Consider the following 21,458-nt stretch of genomic DNA (forward strand, 5'->3'; position numbering starts at 1 on the left):
AAATTGGGTCATTTATGTAGTAGAAATGTGAAATTATTTTAGAAGTTGGTTTCTAGACTGAGAAAAGCCAGAAAATGTATTTTTGGCTCATGTGGCTGATAGACAACAACTCCCAGAATGCACTTGCTTCACTGCCATACGACGCCACTCCCAAGCCACGCCTACCGGTTACAGAGGGCAGTGTCGGAAGAAATGATACAACTAGTGACTCGAAACTGAAAAGATGCTGTTTTATCGTGAGATCCCCCTATGGGCGGGTTGAAAACACGCGGAACGAGCTCCTCCTACTGGCTGTAGTCTCTCGCCTCTGGACAAAAAAGCCTCCGAAAATGATTTTGGCGGTATCTGAGGGTTTTTTCCAGACCCACAATACAGAAATCTCTCGTCTCAGGGGGACATGAGGGAGGGAAGCACGGTCACTCGAAAATACTACCGGGTTTCTACTGATACAAAGCTTAATGCTAATCGGTGAGGTATCCTTTTAAGGTGAAGAAAAAAAATCGACTTTCATTGGTGCCGAATATGTCCTTCAGTTTGGTTCTTTAATAAACTATCCCATGCAATTTGGTCACCATTTTTTCATCATAAATATTTAGAAAAATATGCAGAAGACAAAAATATAACTGGACAGAAAAGGGAATGCATCGATACCAGAAGAATCGGATGTGTAGATTTGCAGAGTTTCTAAAATCAAAAATACATTGGCTATTTATTAAATAGGGGTAAACAATAAGGAATATTCACTGCCTTGGATGATATTTATCTTTGTTGATATCCATATTTCCCCATCACCAGTAGAGGCCTTTGCTATATTTTACCCGTTTCAAAAAAGGCCTCCATCCGCTTGCACTCGTACAGTTCAAGAACTCAAGATATCTATTATCTATGAGTTCTTGTTTTTAATATTTCTAACATGATGTAGAGTGCTGTTTTCCCACCTATTGATTTTAGAGTTTTATAGTAGAGAGTAGACATTTTGTGTTGTGAATTTTGGGATTTACATTGGGAAAGTGAATCATTTCATTGTTCATTGTGAACGTGTATTGTTAAATGGCTTTCTGAGATACATGTGAAGGTGTTTCACAATTCAGTGCACTATCAAACTCCATCAGTGACTTAAAGACGTGTTTCTCATGTCCTTGAGAGCCGTTCGGACTCATTAAAATGCCAGGCTTGTAAAAGGTAACGAGACGTGGGATGTGATCATAAGACAATGTTCTGCAAGAGTACAGCGAGAACACTAGGCCATTATGTCATGAGTTTTTCTTTCTTTTTCTCAGACATTACTCCTAAATTCTCAAGGAGAAAAAAAAATTACAAAAAATGAGGCAATTCTTAACATACAATTGTTCTGAGAACCAGGAGACCTCAGCAAGTCTCCATTTGTAGTCTAGGAGAAATTATAAGAAATTTCAGTTCCACTTCCAGTTTAAGTTAAGCTTCGTCCTGAAACTCTTCCCGCTGAGTGTGTGAATGCTATGACTGTGTCTGTAAAGAAGTGTGATGTAATCGTGACGGAGGCGGTCGATGTGAAGAGAACGGACTCCTTATGAACTGTGAAGAGGTTACTGTGACGTTTCAGGCCAAAATCAAAAGAAAAAGAAAAGAATCCGATTTTGCATAAATGAATTTGCATTATACGATTATTTTCATGATAATTAAACACATTTCTCCCCTCAGATTTTCATTATTATAATGTCAAGTACTTTTTTTTACTTTATTACAGTAAAAAATTAGCATGAACAGCATAAACAAACTAAATTAACCAGGACAAATACACTATAAATAGAAATCTGACAAAATTTAATGCAACCTTGCTGAATAGAAGTATTAATTCTTTTAAAATTTCTTTCCAATAAATAAATTCTTACTGACCCCAAACGTTTGAACGGCAGTGTATAATGTTACAAAAGCTTTCTATTTCAGATAAATGCTGTTCTTTTGAACTTTCGATTCATCATTGATAATAATCAAAATTGTTTCTTGAGCATCAAATCATCATATTAGAATGATTTCTGAAGGATCATGTGACACTGAAGGCTAGAGTAATGATGCTGAAAATACAGCTTTGATCACAGGAATAAATTACATATTAGCGTACAGTATATTGAAATAGAAAACAGTTCTTTTAAATTGTACTAATATTTCACAATATTACCGCTTAACTGTATTTGTGATTAAATAAATGCAGCCTTGGTGAGCAGAAGAGACTTCTTTTAAAAACATACAAAAATATTACAGATGTAAAACTTTTAAACAGTAGTGTGTACTGTATATATATACTACTGTTCAAAAGTTTTAGATCTGTAATAAATAAATTAATAACATTTTTTATTAATGAGGTTTTTTTTTATTAATGTTTCTCACATATTTTCGCAATCAATCAAAAACAAAACCATAAAACAAAATGAGCCATAACTATTTTTTTTTGTGTGTGTGTGTTTGTGTGTGTGCTATTTATGCTAAATATATTTGTTCTTTTTTTTATTAATCAATTAATTAATTAATAATTTTTGGGATTATGGGGCAAAAAAAAAAAACAAGCCAGAAATGTTCCTTACAGGTTTCAAGAGATTCATCCAACATAAGGACAGACAAACCAAGAATTCCCTTGACCCTTTGCACCAAGAAAAAAGACCGTTTGCCTCTTGACATGCTCATGATTTGGATTCAATAGCGTTCTATAGCATCTCAGCAAATATTCTGTCCCTTCTTTCCCCTGTCAAAGTGTTTGACGCCACCGTCCGACACACTGACAGACAGCAGTTCCAGAGGGACTCTGACTTTTTATTCATTTATTCAAGTCAAAAGCAGCTTTTTCTTGGTTCGAATATGCTTCCTCTGTGAAGTGAGAAAGGTCACGGTGATAGCAGATGTGTGTGGACAAGCTGAGGGGATCTCCAAACACACAACCTCACCGCTGATAAACGCTCTTCCTTTGAACCGTCCGACTAGCTTTACTATCAGCTCATCAAACTTTAAACCACAGTTTCTCTTTATAGACGAGTCACAGGGTCAAGGTTTCTCACTGAATCTGAGACAAGAGAGTCAGGAAACGCCAGAAACTCGTATTCAAGTAATACCCGTAATTGTCCATTCGGGTCCTAAAATCCCATCTTTCTCTGACTGCTAGCGGAGCGCATTTATTATACATGAAGAACACAGAGGGCATTTGCAACCAAAGGAATCTTATCTGCACCATGTTGTCCAACATAAGGCTGGAATAAACTACGACTTTTGCTCCAATTCACAGTCTGGATGAGTCCACGATAATTGCCGAAAGAGTGCAGATTTTTTTAGTGTATAATGGGCACAGAATATGATTTTTTAGCTTCAGACTATGTTTCCATCCAGTCAGAGGACATCAAAACATGTTTGATATTTTGAGCCAATTTCAGAACACATACAGGTGAAACTCGAAAAATTTGAATATCGTGCAAAAGTTATAATTGTGATGATTATGGCTTACAGCTTATGAAAACCCCAAATTCAAAATCTCAGAAAATTTGAATATTACATGAAATCAATTTAAAAAAAGTATTTTAAATACAGAAATGTCGGCCCTCTGAAAAGTATAATCATGCATATGTATACAGTTATATATACTAAATATATTAGTTTCACCTTTTAATTTGAATTACTGAAATACACAAACTTTTGCACGATATTCACATTTTTCGAGTTCCACCTGTATAGTATGACGCTTCTGAAACCGGAGCGGTCCTTGATCTACAAGTTATGCAATAAAATACAATACAAATACAATATACAAATTAACTATGCGCTTGACTCGTTTTTTCTTTGGGTAAAGCGCAGCGTTCATCACTGTCACTTTTTACCCAGCCGTCCAATCACAGTGGAGGAGGGGCGGGACTAATACCACACCGACCAACCACCACATTCTGCTTGTACAACGATAACAAATGACAACAAGAAGCAGCACATCTCTTCATCCAATACTCGTGCCAGAGGCAGTAAGTAACATTGTATCAACATTTTTAAACTCGAAAACAAACTATTTGCGAAAAAAGTTACTAGTATCAGTTCTGAGGCAATTCTGTAGTATAGCACATATTATAGCGTCTCAACTGGAAAACGCTGCGCCACCGAAGCGGCATTTCAGAAGAGCGGACACACGGCCTTTGCGTATGATGCCCAGTTTTTCATGTAACCATTTATAAAGTCGGCAAGTGCCTAGAATTAAAAAATTTGTTCTGATTTTAAAGTCGCATATAGTGTAGTGCCTTTAGTAATGCGAGCTCTTATGAGTTCTTACATATTGCACACAAAATGTATTAGCTTTTTCATAAAAACCTTCACATAAAAAAAACTGTATAGTCACTTTATACTATACTCGTCTCACATTTATTTTATTTTCTTTTTTTACTTTGTTCTTCTGAAGTTCACTTATTCAAACATTTATACCCAGTTAAGCCGTGGGTAGTGGGCAGTTCTTATCCAGTGTCAAAGTGGACCAGACTTTATGGTGATACTAAGGGTGTGTTCACACTTGGCAGGTTTGGATTGGTTTGATTAAAACGAACTCTGGTGCGATTTCTGTTAGTGCGGTTCATTTGAATAAGTGTGAACGCTGCCATCCGAACCCTGGCGCACCAAACAAGCGGACCGAGACCACTGAAAAGATGAGTCTTGGTCCGCTTCCAAATTAACTCTGGTGTGGTTTCGAATGAAATATGAACGTAACACGGACCAAAGACATGTAAATGAACCAAAATCGGGACATGATGACACAAGATGCGACCCTAAAAAGGACAGAAAGCTCAAGCATAAGCATAAGTTGCGATGTTGCCCATCACAGTTCAGTACAGGAGTCAGAACTGCGTCTCCTCGCAGCAGATCTTCATGTGTGTGTGTGACGGAGGGATTCCTGACGCTATTTTGACTCCTTTACACGTTTTAAAAGCTCTTCACGAGTTCTCAGCTGGTCAAAACACTATCATATGTAGCTTCGCACATACAACAAGTGCATTTATCCCAGAACAAGGCATTGTTCTGTATGGTCAGTAAGTTCCGTTGCAAAATCTACGTCATAAAAGCCGATCAATCATGTTGTGAACATATCCTTATGCCTTTAGGGTCGGTATCTTTAGGTTCAGTGTTAAAAATGCCAATGTGAACGCTAAGCGGACCAGGACTAAATGTTTTTTTTTGTTATTTTTTTTGGACTAAACGAACCAAGCGAACCGAACTACAAGTGTGAACACATCCTAAAATTACTAGTTAGTTTACCAGGATTCAAATTAAATTAAAACTGAGCTTATACATATGAAACTGATGTTATGTAACTAAAACCATAAAAACATCTGACATGATCCCATCAGTTCAAGCACAGTAGTTTGGCAGAACTTACCGGTAACCGTTTCCCGGCTTCGACCTCGATCATTCCTCGCAGAAGGTTCTGGCAGTCCGGTGGAATAAAATGGGGCATGTGAAACACCCCCAGCTTCACTTTTTCTAACAAGTTTCGTAAATTATCATCGTCAAACGGCAGAGCGCCCTGAAAGAAAGACACAGACAACAAAAGAAAGACAATGCATCAGTCTGAGGGGGAATTACAGAGCAAATGAGGATTGATGGAAAATGGAACAAATTAGAAGAAAAAGTTGCTTAGAGGATTGACCCATAAATGCTAAGTTTTCATTTATTAAATCTTGCTTTGCAACTTTTTCATGTGTGTACTGCTGACATGCTATAGATGAGGATGAAGAGGTTTCATTTCTGATGAAAAAACAAAACAGAGGAATAACACAAAACTAAAGAGACAGGATGAGAGCATAAATGCACTCCAATCACTTTGGATCTGAGAGGATTTTGTGTATTCAGCATAGGGTACGTCTACAGAAGCACAGTTCGTCTGCCAGAAGTCAATTTTGTTTTTGGTTTTGGTACCGTCTGCCTTTCTACATCAGGTCAATATATATATATATATATACTATATATATATATATATATATATATATATATATATATATTTCATAAAGGGACGAATGAGTGAACTTCAGAAGAACAAAGTAAAAACATAAAATAAAATAAATGTGAGACGAGACAAAACAAGATGCCATGAGTTATGAAGACTGACAAGATGCAAAATAATATGAGTTGAGACAAAATTAAAGATGGATGAGGAGGTGAGACATAGAGAGACAAGACGACATGAGATGCAGTTAGATGAGCAAAAGTTAGAAAGACCAAATTTAAAAAAAGAGCAGAGACAAAAAGATTAAAATCTCAGTATGATGACAAATATAAGATGAGAATTGACAACAAAACATGAAATGAGACAATGAGATGAGAGCAGTGATCCTGAGAGAAGAAAAACAGAAGAGAAGAGACAAGACCAAATTAAATGCAACATGATGAGATAAAATAAAAGAAGAGACAAAAATGATACGAGACAGAAGAGAGAAGAGGAGAGGAGAGGAGAGGAGAGGAGAGGAGAGGAGGAAGAGAAGAGAAGAGAAGAGAAGAAGAGAAGAGAAGAGAAGAGAAGAGAAGAGAGAGAAAGAGAAGAGAGAGAAGAGAAGAGAAGGAGAGGAGAGGAGAGAGAGGAGAGGAGAGGAGGAGAGGAGAAGAGGAGCGAAGAGAAGAGAAGAGAAGAGAAGAGAAGAGAGGAGAGGAGAAGAGAAGAGAAGAGAGGAGAGGAGAAGTGAAGAGAGGAGAGGAGAAGAGAAGAGAAGAGAGGAGAGGAGAAGAGAAGAGAGGAGAGGAGAAGAGAAGAGAAGAGAAGAGAGGAGAGGAGAAGAGAAGAGGAGCGAAGAGAAGAGAAGTGAAGCGAAGAGAAGAGAAGAGAAGAGAGGAGAGGAGAGGAGAGGAGAGGAGAAGAGAAGAGAAGAGGAGAAGAGGAGAAGAGGAGAGGAGAAGAGAAGAGAAGAGAAGAGAAGAGAAGAGAAGAGAGAGAAGAGAGGAGAAGAGGAGCGAAGAGAAGAGAGGAGGAGGAGAGGAGAGGAGAGGAGAGGAGAGGAGAGGAGAGGAGAGGAGAGGAGTAGAGCGAAGAGAAGAGAAGAGAAGAGAAGAGAAGAGAAGAGAAGAGAAGAGAAGAGAAGAGAGAAGAGAAGAGAAGAGAAGAGAGGAGAGGAGAGGAGAGGAGAGGAGAAGAGGAGCGAAGAGAAGAGAGGAGAGGAGAGGAGAGGAGAGGAGAGGAGAGGAGAGGAGAGAAGAGAAGAGGAAGAGAAGAGAAGAGAAGAGAAGAGAAGAGAAGAGAAGAGAAGAGAGGAGGAGAGGAGAGGAGAGGAGAGGAGAGGAGAAGAGAAGAGAAGAGAGGAGAAGAGAAGAGAAGAGAAGAGAAGAGAAGAGAAGAGAAGAGAAGAGAAGAGAAGAGAGGAGAGGAGAGGAGAGGAGAGGAGAGGAGAGGAGAAGAGGAGCGAAGAGAAGCGAAGAGAAGCGAAGAGAAGAGAGGAGAGGAGAGGAGAGGAGAGGAGAGGAGAGGAGAGGAGAGGAGAGGAGGGAGAAGAGGAGGAGAAGAGGAGCGAAGAGAAGAGAAGAGAAAAGAAGAGAAGAGAAGAGAAGAGAAGAGAAGAGAAGAGAAGAGAAGAGAAGAGAAGAGAAGAGAAGAGAAGAGAAGAGAAGAGAAGAGAAGAGAAGAGAAGAGTCAAGGTGACATGAGCCGAGATAAACTGAGATGCAGTGGGATGAGACGAGACGAAAACTGAAGAGAAGAGACGAAACAACTGGAGATGAGACAAAATGAAACAAGAGAAAAGACGAACTAGACAAAAAGAAAGAAGAGAACAAAAACAAGACGAGGTGAAACGAGCTGAGACAAAATGAAATAAGACGAGAGAAAAACAGAAGAACTTGACAAGATCAAACGAAATGAGACAAAATACAAAAAGAGACAAAAATAAGACAAGACAAAGTGACATGAGATGAGAAGCAATGAGATGAAAGTAAAACAGAAGAGAGGAGACACAACAATATGGCATGAGACCAAGCAAAATAAAACAAAATGAAATGCAACAAGATGAGACAAAATAAAAGAGTCAAGGTGACATGAGCCGAGATAAACTGAGATGCGGTGGGATGAGACGAGACGAAAACTGAAGAGATGAAACAACTTGAGATGAGACAAAATGAAACGATTTAAGACAAACTAGACAGATTGAAAGAAGAGAACAAAAAAACAAGACGAGGTGAAACGAGCTGAGACTAAATGAGATAAGACCAGAGAAAAACAGGAGAACTTGACAAGATCAAACGAAATGAGACAAAAATGAAAGAAGGGACAAAAACTTGATGATGCAAGATGAGACAAAATTAGATGAGAAAAGAAGAGACAAAACGAGACGAGATCACTTGAGACAAGACGAAATGAGATGACATAAAAAAGATGGAAGAGGACAGAAGAGAAGAGACAAGATGAGGTGAAAGGGTTGTTTGAATGTAATGTGCAGTTCTGCAGGTACACAGAATAATCTCACTCATCATTTCTACAACGTCAAAAACAATCCAGCTGTGGATTAAAAGCAGAACAGTGTCTCAGCGTGCAGAGATAAACCTCTCAGACTCAAGCGTCTCTGTTTTTACTCTCCAAACAGAACAGGAGCATTTCAACTGAGCTGGACCTCCTGGGACATCGCTGCGGTTCAAAAGCATTCAGATCAAATCTGATAATAATGCAGTGCAGAGGCGCGTCCAACACTTGCTCACTTAGAAACATCAATTCCCATCCTTCATTCACATACGCATGTTCCTTTTCACAAAATACCATTTCTCGATGATGACATTCTGAAAACATGACTTTATCTTCAACATCCAGCGCACTTTTCAAATCAGCAACATAATGAAATGTGTTTGAGACTTTCGACTTAATTTGACTGAACTGAAGGGAAAATATCTAGATAAAAATATCAAAAAATGAGTCTTTAATCTTTCTTCCATACACTGAATGCAATCATATTTTATGTTTCTCAGAAGAAATGAATGACACTGGGTTTAGAACAACACGAATGTGAGTAATTGTTGACAGAAATGTTGGTTTGTCCGAGGTGAAGTCTCGAGTGACTCACCACCAACAGAGCGAAGAGGATGACCCCACAGCTCCAAACGTCTGCTTTCCTTCCGTCATACTTCTCTCCCTAGAACACAGAGTGCAAAAGCAATAACTCTCATTAGAGATCAGCTCTTCCATTCATAATTCTCTTTTTTCTTCCACAAAGTAAAAGTATTACTCACCCGGATCACTTCAGGACACGCATAATGAGGAGATCTGTGAAAAGACATCAGCTAGAGTTACTGGCAGTAATAACTGTGTACAATAATCTCTCAGCATTTTTATCTTATTTATTTCATTTTTATTTTTTTATATCTTACAAATACTAACAAATATATATATTTTTAATATAATGATTTTTTTATTATTTTATTATAATTTTTTTTATAATTATAAAAATGTTTTTCATACTAAATGAACACAGAATAATTAGAATTATATTAAATAATAATATTAAAATATATTCAATATATATATTGTAATATCGATTACATTAATAAGTGATTACTGATTGTTAAAAATGTATTTGTCATTCAATCATTCAAGAAAACACTGATTCATGAAAAAAAAAATTTGAGTGAGTCATTGAATCATTCATTCAAAACGATAAAAAAAAAAAAAAACATTAATTAAAATAAAATATTAAATTAACATTTTGTCAGAACCTAGTCTATTCAGAATCGTGGGAGAATCTCTATTTTAAAATAAATAAATAAATAAATAAATAAATAATACATAAATAAATAAATAATAATAATAATAATAATAATAATAATAATAATAATAATATATATATATATATATATATATATATATATATATTTTTTTTTTTATCTATTCAGATTCATGAAGCTCTTATATTCATTTATTAATATGCACCACTGTGACAAAAGACAGTACAAAAATGGCCAACATATATTTGATCTAAAACATGGAAAAATGCTGCATGGCTTTCAATGAATATTTCATCTTTTTAAACTGATTCACTAAAACTAACAGTTCAAAAGTCCTGATTTTCAGAGCACAGAAATACTGTACATAATGATTTCTGAAAAGACTGAAAGTCCAGCTTAACCATCGTGGGAATACATTACATTTTAAATAAAATTAAAGTAGAAAATGTATATATTTTTTTATTGTAACAATATTTCACAATGTAACTTTTTCACTGTATTTTTGATCTAATAAATGCAGCCTTGGTGAACAGAAGACACTTCTTTCAAACACTGATCTGCAACATCTCCTGATCTTACTCTCTCCAAAATAACTCCTGTCACCATATTATTTCTGTCTAACAAAAAATATAAAATCATCGAAGACAACTCACAGATCACTACAACAGCTGCAACACCCAGAAGCAAAAGCACTAGGAGTTTTTTAGTGGCACTGATCCGTGACGTCTAACACTGTTTGCTTAGAATGATTAATATCAAGATGAGGTTGGAGGGACACAAAGACACACTAAAGAAGAAGAGAACATCTTCTCAGAGTAATTAGGGTCACAAAATGTTGACATCACATCCTGTTACACCAGCTGACATCCTGTCTCCATTAATCTTTCCTGACAAATCCTATTCTACAGCAGTGTTGTGCATCCACGCTTGAGACTCTTCCCGCGTTTTCTTTTTCAGAGATAAACAGGCACGTTCAGAGTTAATCATATTATTGGGAGAGTTTCTCAGTAAGCTGCAAACATCTCCCATGATCCCTCAAAAAACCTTTACAAGCGCGCATCTATGCAAATGTGGATCCAGTTAGTGAGAGCTAAACGTGTTGGACTTGAAGAACTCCAGCTGCATACAGAAACACTGCAAACGTCAACTATAAAGCTGCCGTTCGGGCTTAAAGGCTCCCTGAAATCTAAATGTACGTTTTTTAGCTTTTAGTATGAATATGTAAGCCTTAAGGTTATGAATAAGCTGGTTTGTTCCAAAACAATGACAGAATTCGCATTTAGGAGATACAAGCATTCATAACTTACAGTCTCTCACTTCCGCTAAAATGGATCACAGATTTTTATGACATCACGCAGACTTCAGCTTCTCATCACATCTTCTGTCCAATCAAATGCTCTCTAGAATCTAAAGCTCCGCCCCCTACGCTATAAACACCACCTGGCTAAAGTGACCGTTGATACGTCAGGATCAGTATGGGTTGGAGATGTGTGTTCGGTTGCTCAAACGCTCGAGTTTTATTCCGTTTTCCAACTGTACGTTGGTTAAGAATGAAATGTCTAGAATTTATTCACACCTCTACTATTGAATCCAACGTATCATCAGCGCTCGGATTCGCACAGTCTGTGAGGTAAACTAAACGCTATTGGCTGTTTGAAAATGGGGGAGGAGCCATTCAATATGTCCCGCCTTAACTTCCTGTTTCAGTGGAAATTACGCCGACGCATCAAACAAAGCTGCGCGTTCCAAGGCACTTCAGCCCTGTGAAGGCCTCATCGACACGACAGCCATCGGCACTGATCCTCAATAAACTCATCTCCATACCGGCGTGATGACACGACCTCCAACCAGATGGAACTGGATAAATATTCTGAATGTTCTGATCCAATCTGACTTCTGATCTGTAATGCTGCCTGGATCATAATCATACACTTATGATTGATAATGATATGAACACTCATTGGCCAGAGGAGAACTGGCCCCGACTGAGCCTGGTTTCTCCCAAGGTTTTTTCTCCATTCTGTCACTGATGGAGTTTTGGTTCCTTGACACTGTTGCCTTGGCTTTTGGCTTGCTTAGTTGGGGACATTTAATATTCAACAATATTATTGATCTGCTGCCTTACTTAGGGTGGACTATGACGCAATTTTCTTCTAGAAACAAGCTTTGTTGTATTATTTTCATGTTATCACTGTGAAGCTGCTTTGATACAATCTGTATTGTAAAAAGCGCTATATAAATAAAGGTGACGACTTCAGTGAGACTTTAACAAGAGCAGATCGGGAGGACAACTCAAAATACGGGACTCGAACCAAACTAAGAAAAATCCAATTACACTTAATTCTTTTTATTTTTTTAAAGATGGTTTCAGTCATTTTAGGTAGTTATTTGATGCTATATAAACAGGGTGTACAAATAACCCTAAAAAACCCTAAAAAATATTGGGGTATTTTTTCTACCCAAATCCTGGGTTGAGCTTTTTGGGTAAACATATTTGGTTATTATTTCAGTGTTTGGGTAGATTTTGTGTTACCCAGCTCCTGGATCAGACGTAACAACCCAATGTTTGGGTAGTTTTTGTGTAACCAAGATCCTGGGTCAGGTGTAACAGCCCAATGTTTGGGTAGTTTTGCTGTAACCCAGCTCCTGGGTTGGACGTAACAACCCATTGTTTGAGTAGTTTTTGTTTTACCCAGCACCTGGGTCAGACATAACGACCCAATGTTTGGGTAGTTTTTGTGTAACTCAGATCCTAGATCAGACGTAACAACCCAGTGTTTGGGTAGTTTTGGTGTAGCCCAGCTCCTGGGTCGGACGTAACAACCCAATGTTTGGGTAGTTTTGCTGTAACCCAGCTCCTGGGTCAGACGTAACAACCCAGTGTTTGAGTAGTTTTTGTTTTACCCAGCACCTGGGTCAGACGTAACGACCCAATGTTTGGGTAGTTTTTGTGTAACCCAGATCCTGGATCAGACGTAACAACCCAGTGTTTGGGTAGTTTTTGTGTTACCCAGCTCCTGGATCAGACGTAACAACCCAGGGGTTGAGTAATTTACTGTAGGCTTTTTGCGCCCTCTTCAGTAGAGAGGAGTGCAGCTCCGTCAAATGGGTGTTTGTCTTCGGTAAAATACAGGTTTGTGTACATTTTTTGTATCTATAAATTCATTATTATTCTATATATCGTTTAATTGGTATATCGTGATGGAAACGCCTGGTGCCTTGCAAATTGCATAAAATGTTATGATTCTATTCAAAAAAAGATACAGAATATAAATTCTTAAAAAGTTCAAATATGTTCTCAGAACTGCACACTGATTGTTTATGGACAGGTTATTGAGTCAGTCATATTTCGGCTACGAGTGAAACGCAGGGTGGCAGTCTAAAGTTAAAACATGTCACAAGCTCCGGCACGAGATCCAGCCCCGTTACGGTCCATTACACTTGAAGTACTTCTTAATTTTCACTTCTAATATTTGTTAAACGAGCTTAAATGTATGCAATATGTATTCAAATCTATATAAAATATGCTATACTGTAAAATAGGATTTAAAAAAGGAATTATCAAGCAAACCAGTGGTTGTGTCATTTTTTTTACATTTTAGAGGATTTAAGTTAATTCGTCAACATTAATTAATGTATGAAGTAAAATAATAATAAAAAAGCTAGTACTATAGTAAAAATGAATCAACCCATTATGCTGGGTTAAATAAACAACCCAATTTGCTGGGTAAAATTAACCCAACATGTGTTCATTTTAATTGGGTAACCCAAATAGGGTTGTTTTTAACCCAGTGTTTTTTAGAGTGTCACGTGATGATTGACAGCTGTGACTGCGAATGAGTCTTCGGGATTAGGAGTGTGGGCGGGGCCTTGATACCGTGTCTCCACCTCACGTAATCGCCAACGACCATTTCTGGGATATTTTGGCTTCGTTTTTAACCCAATTTGGGTTACCCAATTAAAATTAACACATGTTGGGTTAATTTTACCCACTAAATTGGGTTGTTTATTTAACCCAGCATAATGGGTTGATTCATCTTTACAGTGGAAAGATGTGCCGTCCATCTTTTTTTTAAAGTACGGTCCAAACAACAAGCTGCCATTATGTTTTCATAAAACATTGCTGAAGATGTTCAGCACACATCAAAACAGACTGCATTTTTACTCCAAACTTATTGCCTTCAACACATTAGCCTAGACCGGCCTGCTTGATTATTATGATTCCGATGGCATAACCACAGCATTTTGGTTGTTTTCATGTAAAGCAGGTGCGTTACATCTGAGAGATCAAAACGAATCGGATGTTTTAAGGCCGTAAAACGCTTTCATTGTTTATGTTGATGAGGAAGGCAAATTAGAGCTAAAAATAGACCCATTAACGGATGAGTTTATGGAGGAACCCTGCAGAACGTGTGCCGGATCATTTATCCACTCCAAGCTGTTTGCTAGAGCTCATTTCCCCTCTCGTTCCTGCAAAACTCCTCAATGACAGCAGATATTAGATGCCTCATAACTGATGTGGGTGTACAAACCATCAGACATATGGGTTCAAATCTGTCTTTTTTTTTTGCTGTAATGTACAATGATCATTAAGCCAAAATGGTGCATGGTAATAGGGATACAAAAATAAACACCGTAAACACCAGCGGAAGGCATCCATGAAGCTCAGAATCAATGCTTGTGTTATCTGATGCCGGATTGGATAAAAAGGCATTCATTGGTGTGATGGGGTTAAAATAGTTTCGGGGTCACTGGAAACGTCAAGGACATCCGGCCCAGAATCAACACAAAGCCGCTTTGCAGATCATTTTTAGGATGATGGGACCCGAACAGATTCGCTCTGATAGCCGATGTTGAGTCAGGGCGCTGGGAGGCTTCTGTGACTCCCTGTCCTGTATCCTGACCTGATGTGTTCGGGACGGTACAGGACGGTCCCGCTTGACCTCTGCAGAGCTGTGATCGTATATAACATGAGGCGACTCATGTACGGGAACGAGCGTGCTGATTTTATTGCGTTGGGCTTTAATCTATGGCCACGTCTGAGGGTAATCCTAAAGGTCGGGCAAGCATGGCAAAATTAATCAACTGACAAAAGGCTAAAGGTTTATGGCATGTGTGGGGGGCAGAGTCGCTTTTTGAAAGGAGAAATGATTACATTAAGAAAGAAATAAAGGGCAGTAAATGAGTCGGGCTCCTATCTCTTCACACCAGGCCTCGACCGAACAACGGAGGAAAAGAAAGCACTGGGTTTTCATGACAGATGATCACACTTATGATGTCAGAGGGGGCGTGTCATGAAACTCAGCTGAGAGTTCATTGGCTGATTCCACATTGGTACACTGACATTTTTTAATCTCAACTGGCAAGTGGACGAATTATTAATTTATTTAGCAATTGCATTCAATTGTTCAAAAGTGAAATTATTAAGTATTAACAAGGTTACATTTGGTTTTATTTCAAATAAGTTATATTTTTAACTTTCTATCAACATGATTTTAGTGTCATTGAGATACTATTATAGTTTTACATTTAATATTTTAAAATTAACATTTTATGTTTAGTTAAAAAAATAGTAATTTTGTTGTTTTATCTTTTCATTCGTTTTTTTTTTTTCAGTTTTGGTTTAGAGTTATTTTAATACATCAAATTAAACTAAAGTGCCTTGGCAACTAAATGTAATAAAATAAGAATACTTTTTAAAAACATTTAAATGCAGATTATTTTACTTTAAGTAATAGATTTGTTTAATGGTTTTAGTTTTAGTTCATAATAATCCTGCTTTCAAGTCATCACAGGATCCTGAAAATATTCATCAAAGAATTTCCACAAACTTGTTAAGCAGGACAACTGTTTTCATCATTGATAATAATCAAAAAAGTTTCTTGAGCAGCAAATCAGCATATTAGAATGATTTCTGAAGGATCATGTGACTGAAGACTGGAGTAATACACAATTATTTTAAATGGTAATAATATTTCACAATATTGCTGCTTTTTCTGTATTTTTGATCACATATCTGCAGCCTTGTGAGAATCTAACCAGCCCCAAACTTTTGAAAGATAGTGAACGCTTTTGATCTATTTGTTTTATTACCTATTTTTGAATTAATAATTGATACATTTTTGAAGTTGTACTTCTAGTCTTCCATAATTTCCAGTTAAGATCATGGTGAGTCACTGTGGTGAAGTGTGTGATTCAAGGTAATGCTTTACTCCTGAGTGAGCATGTCTAGAGTCACCGATGAGCAAAGGAAGAATGACCTCTCTTTCTCTCTCTCTCTCTCTCTCTCTCTCATGATGTTTGAGTCCCAGAGATCTGTGTGGACACTGTGTGACTGACAAGCAGCTGAAGGCAGCGAACAATGATACGTTTGGGCAAATCTGAGGGTACATTTATTCAACAATGATGTACTAAAAATGTCAACATTGTCAAAGCGATCCCTGTTCGCACGGATCCGTGAAAACGACTAAAAGCGCTGAATTCTGCAGCCAGGCCATTAGACTGAACATGTAATATACATGCGCATGAGGTCACCGTTTTCACAAATTCAAGTTTTTGTAGTTTACATGGAGACGATAACGTATCGCTTTCAAAAACTTGCACTTTGAAACCCATTTTTAAAAGTTTGTGCTTTCAGGCCCCCAAAAACGCCACTGTTGTGTAAAATCAACGGCCCCAAAAATTCACAACAAGAAATCATATTTTACATAAACTAGCCTAGATTAATTAATTTTGCAGATTGTGACATTTTTATGAGCTAAAGTTGTACATTTATAATGATGAAAAACAGGATGGGCCCTATTTTAACGATCTGAAACGCAAGTATCAAGCGCGAAACGCAAGTAACTTTGTGGGCGGGTCTTGGGCGCTGTTGCTATTATACCGGCGGGATAAATGACTCTTGCACCCGACGCAAATCTAAAATGGCTTGGTCTGAAGTAGCTTCATTATTCATAGGTGTGGTTTGGGCGTAACGTGAAATAAACCAATCAGAGCGACATCTCACATTCCCTTTAAGAGCAGGCGTGCTTGTTCCATGGCGGCTTGCTATTATAACGGCGGATTTGCCAGGCGCACGCCAGGAGCGGTTCACAGCCGAGGAGACCGACGTTCTCGTCAGGGCCGTAAAAGACAGAGAAGTGACGTTGTATGGGGATGGAGAAACCCACCCAAATTAGCTTCGGTTAAACAGGCGTATGATAATTTGGGTAAATGTGTAAGCTAGATTTATGCCTATTTTTTCACATCTTCAAGGACACCACAATGATTTCCCTCGTGTGTTAATATTTTTCCTTGTAATAATGTATGGTTTTCTAAAAATGAGAACTGCTGCGTCTGTGTGTAGATGAGAGAATCAAAGTACATGTGCGTTGTGCACACGCTACATTGATTATGGCCAAGCATGCGCCCGTAAAGCATATGAATAACATGCGCAACGCGGAATTGTTTTCTAAACCTGCAACGTTTAGAATAGCACCAGGGAACGTTTGTGCCGGAACACGCCTGCTTAAAGGTACAGAAGTAAAACATGCCAAATTATTGACCGACGGCAGTCCGTGACGTTATAAGCGCAGTGAGTCCACAAAAAAAAAAAAAATTGTGGCACTATTCGTTTCACTTAAATATCTTTTCTTAAAATAACACATATTTATTTTTCCGCCAAAACACTATTGTATTGTGCTAAATTAATTCGAACCATTTAAGTCTCCACTATACTTAATTATCAGTCTTTAAACTAATGTAATGTTTCATTTCACCATTGAAAAAAACTGATTTTGATGATGGAAAATATGCAATTTGGTGCAGTTGCTGATATTTTAATAACAGACCGCATTCTACATTAGAATTCAACCAAGCCATGTAATAAAACTGTATAACAGCCTACTTACATAAAGTGCATATAAATATCAGTTGTCACTCTATATCTCAGAATATTATTTCTTAGTAAGATGTTTGGTTTTATGATCAAAGCTTTGTAACTTGTTTTGTGGGGGCAAAACAGATGTACAAATTAACATTCCTCAAAAGCCTGATGCATCATATTTGATACTCACATTTTAACATGATTTTCCTAATAAAAAAAACCATTTATGGATAAACAAGTAAACATAAGTTGCCATAAGTGTTCATCTTAGAATATTAATAATGATATAAAAGTTTTTCTTACTTTATTAAAATCAGTACTTTTAAAATTATACTAATTTAGAGGTCTTAGAATTGTGCGTATCAAATATGATACAGTAGCCTTTACAGGGTTAAGCAACTATGGAGGACGTGCTATTCCTTACACATATATTTAGTGTGACTAAAGCTTAGCTCAAGGAGGTAAGAGGAGAATGACTGACGTCCTACACGGCCTGAGCTGAACACAGGGCTTGTCCTCATCATAATAAGTGTTATAATAATGCTCATGTTCACTCACCCACAGCTGGTTTCCAGCAGACTGTCCCCCACCTGCAGAGACGCCATCCCGAAGTCTGCTATCCTGATGTTATTCTTCTCGTCCAGCAACAGGTTCTCCGGCTTCAGGTCCCTGTGACTGTTCCCGAGACAAGACAAAGAGATATTCAAATGACATGTGGAAACTGTGGCATGACACGATGATTTCTCTCAGGCCTTGTATCAGTGGTTGTGGGGCAGTTGTGGCCTAATGCTTAGAGAGTCGGACTGGTAACCCGAACGTTGCGGGTTCGATTCTCAATACTGGCAGGAGAAAGGCATCTAACTCCCAATCACTCCCCGGGCGCCACAGCGAATGATGTGTCACAGTTTCCAGTGTGTGTGTTCACTACTTACTACTCCTAATGTGTGTGCTCTCACTTGGATGGGTTAAATGCAGAGAACAACTTCCGAGTTGTCACTTTCACTTTCAATATCACTTTTCAATGATCCCTGTTTCTTCTCTTTCTTCCAGCACTGCTACTCTACGAGACCCTGTGGGAGGAGATGACAGATGCCCGCTGTCTCAGTGTCTGACGTTAAGCTCATCTGACCATGGGCTGACATGAACGAGCTTCTTCCAACTGTCTTAATGAATTAAAACTTTCTCTTAATTCATTTGTTGCCCCACTTTTTACTGTGTGACGCAAGATGACAGTTTCCAAGTTTTGGTGCATAAGAAACAAAAGTATTGTGGACAAAACAAAACATGCCAGGCTACAATGTGAACAAAACAAAAAACAAAACAAAACAAAACAAAACAAAACAAAACAAAACAAAACAAAACAAAACAAAAGAGGCCAGGCCAGGCCAGGCTACAATGTGAACAAAACAAAACAAAACAAAACAAAACAAAACAAAACAAAAAAGGCTACAATGTGAACAAATCAAAACAAAAAATAAAACAGGCTATAATGTGTGCCAAAAAAAAAAAAAAAACCAAAGCAAAAAAATAAAAATAAATTCATAAATAAATATAGATAGATAGATAGATAGATAGATAGATAGATAGATAGATAGATAGATAGATAGATAGATAGATAGATAGATAGATAGATAGATAGATAGATAGATAGATAGATAGATAGATAGATAGATAGATAGATAGATAGATAGATAGATAGATAGATAGATAGATATAGATTCCATAAAATAAAACTCTAGGTAGATTGAGATGCATTTTAAAGAGTTGTAAATGATTAAAAGAAGAAAAGAAAAAATAGTGAAACTATGGCTAATTTCAAAACACTTTCATAAATCTACTAATAATAGTGTAATATTCTCAGCTCAGATTAACTTTTAGAAAATTTGAATCCAGGTCCACCAGAGGTGGGTAGTAACACGCTATATTTACTCCCATGACATTTACTTAAGTACATTTTTGGAGAATACAGTATGTATATTTAGAGGTGGGTGTACTTTCACTTTTACTCAAGCGCATTTCTAATTACAAAATAAAATGACTTAGTTACAACTATTGTAATATTTCATTGACTTCATCATCATCTTTCTTGTTCTGAATCAGATCCGAAGTAACTAGTACTCACAAGTCTTTTCATTGGATACTTTTCTGCTCTTACTCAATAAATGTTTAACATTGTTACTTTTACTACAACTTGAGTAATTATTTCCATTAGTACTTTTTTACTTTGACAGAGTACAGATTTTGGTTGCTCTGAGGTCCAGAGAATATCGCAGGTAAAGATTTCATTTTACGGGCTTATGAGTCACAGATAAAAATGTGAATTACTTTGAATCAATATACAGTAATAGATATAAAAATGTTAAAACAATGATATTCTCTTCAAATGTTGTTTCAAATAGCCTAAAGTTGTCTGAAAAAACTGTTTTATATTAGAATATGCATTGCAGTATGACAAATTTATGTGATTACAGTTGTAGGATTTTTTGTCTGTTTTTCTGATTTAATTTTTGTCATAACCATTTGTTATTTGTAGTGTTTGTTTGTTATTTGATGGAAATTTAAAGTGACAGTGACACTCAAAGTGAACATAAAAAATAAAAATAAAAACACACACAAACACATTTATGAACCTGAATCCCATTTGGGCTAATAAAACTGAATATGAAAAGATTTATATCTCAACGATGTTCATGGGACAAATTGCAGAGGTGAGGTTTATTAGCCGTCACACCGGTAACATCAGTAACACTCTTTAAAGTCTCTTCCTGACACATTAACGTGACCCAGACGCCGTAATCTCTCCTGAACAGAAACGGTTTGTTGATATGATCAGCGACTGACTATATATTTTCCTAATCGAACAGCTGTGAGGTTAATTTCCACCCCTCTGGTCTAGAGGTTAATGGAGAAACGTGTTAGTTTGGTTGTGGTAATAAAACATCCCATGATGCTTTTGATAGTATGGTGTTGGTTTCGGCCACTGAGGGCGCAGAGGCACCAAATGTTTCCCCAGTCTGCTGTGAGATCTTAAATTGCATATTTATTGGCCCAGTGATAGTTTAAAAATGTTACGCACACGTCGTTGTGTTGTTTGGTGATAGAGATCTGCATTTAAATGTTGCTTAATATGTTTTTTTTATGGTGGCCGTCAAAACGGCAGTTGTGGCTGAAATATTCCTTCCTATAAAAACCTAATAAACTGTATCTGTTTAGCATCTGCATGCTTACAGATTACTGGGCTGGTGTGTTGTGTGTCAGCTCCAACAAGCTGTGTTTTGGTGCTCAACATCAATTAAGAAACATCAATGATTAGTTTGAGCTCAACTTCTGTAATTTCCCTGAATCCACCCAATCCTGCTCCCGACCGGTCTTCTCCAGGCTGTCATATTCAATAAGACAATGAGTGAGTGAGTGAGCGAGCGAGTGATGGAGTGAGTGAGGGAGTGATGGAGTGATGGAGGGAGTGAGTAAGTGAGGGAGTGATGGAGTGAGTGAGTGAGTGAGTGAGTGAGTGAGTGAGTGAGAGTGACTGAGTGAGTGAGTAAGGGAGTGAGCGAGTGAGCGAGTGAGTGAGTGAGTGAGTGAGCGAGCGAGTGAGTGAGTGAGTGAGTGAGAGTGAGTGAGTGAGTGAGTGAGTGAGTGAGTGAGTGAGAGTGAGTGAGTGAGAGTGACTGAGTGAGTGAGTGAGTGAGTGAGTGAGTGAGTGAGTGAGTGAGTGAGTGAGAGATGGAGTGATGGAGTGATGGAGTGAGTGAGTGAGTGAGTGAGGGAGTGAGAGAGTGAGTAAGGGAGCGAGCGAGTGAGTGAGTGAGTGAGTGAGTGAGTGTGACTGAGTGAGTAAGGGAGTGAGAGAGAGAGTGAGAGTGACTGAGTGAGTGAGTAAGGGAGCGAGTGAGTGAGAGTGAGTGAG

At 37.7% G+C, this 21,458-nt stretch overlaps 1 protein-coding gene across 3 annotated transcripts in view; it reads right to left on the reverse strand.

Moving 5' to 3' along the window:
* The window catches only part of brsk2a (BR serine/threonine kinase 2a), a 216,790-nt gene that overhangs the window by 32,542 nt on the left and 162,790 nt on the right, over positions 1–21,458 (reverse strand). For all 3 annotated transcript variants that reach the window (XM_084396512.1, XM_084396511.1, XM_084396510.1), the window contains exons 5-8: positions 18,107–18,223; positions 9,193–9,226; positions 9,027–9,095; positions 5,372–5,518 (exon numbers count right to left, since the gene is read on the reverse strand). In XM_084396512.1, the coding sequence (XP_084252638.1) occupies positions 5,372–5,518; positions 9,027–9,095; positions 9,193–9,226; positions 18,107–18,223 (367 nt within the window). The remainder of the gene's footprint in view (positions 1–5,371; positions 5,519–9,026; positions 9,096–9,192; positions 9,227–18,106; positions 18,224–21,458) is intronic.

The sequence above is a fragment of the Rutilus rutilus genome (assembly GCF_951802725.1).
Source record: "Rutilus rutilus genome assembly, chromosome: 23".
NCBI classification, from domain to species: domain Eukaryota; kingdom Metazoa; phylum Chordata; class Actinopteri; order Cypriniformes; family Leuciscidae; genus Rutilus; species Rutilus rutilus.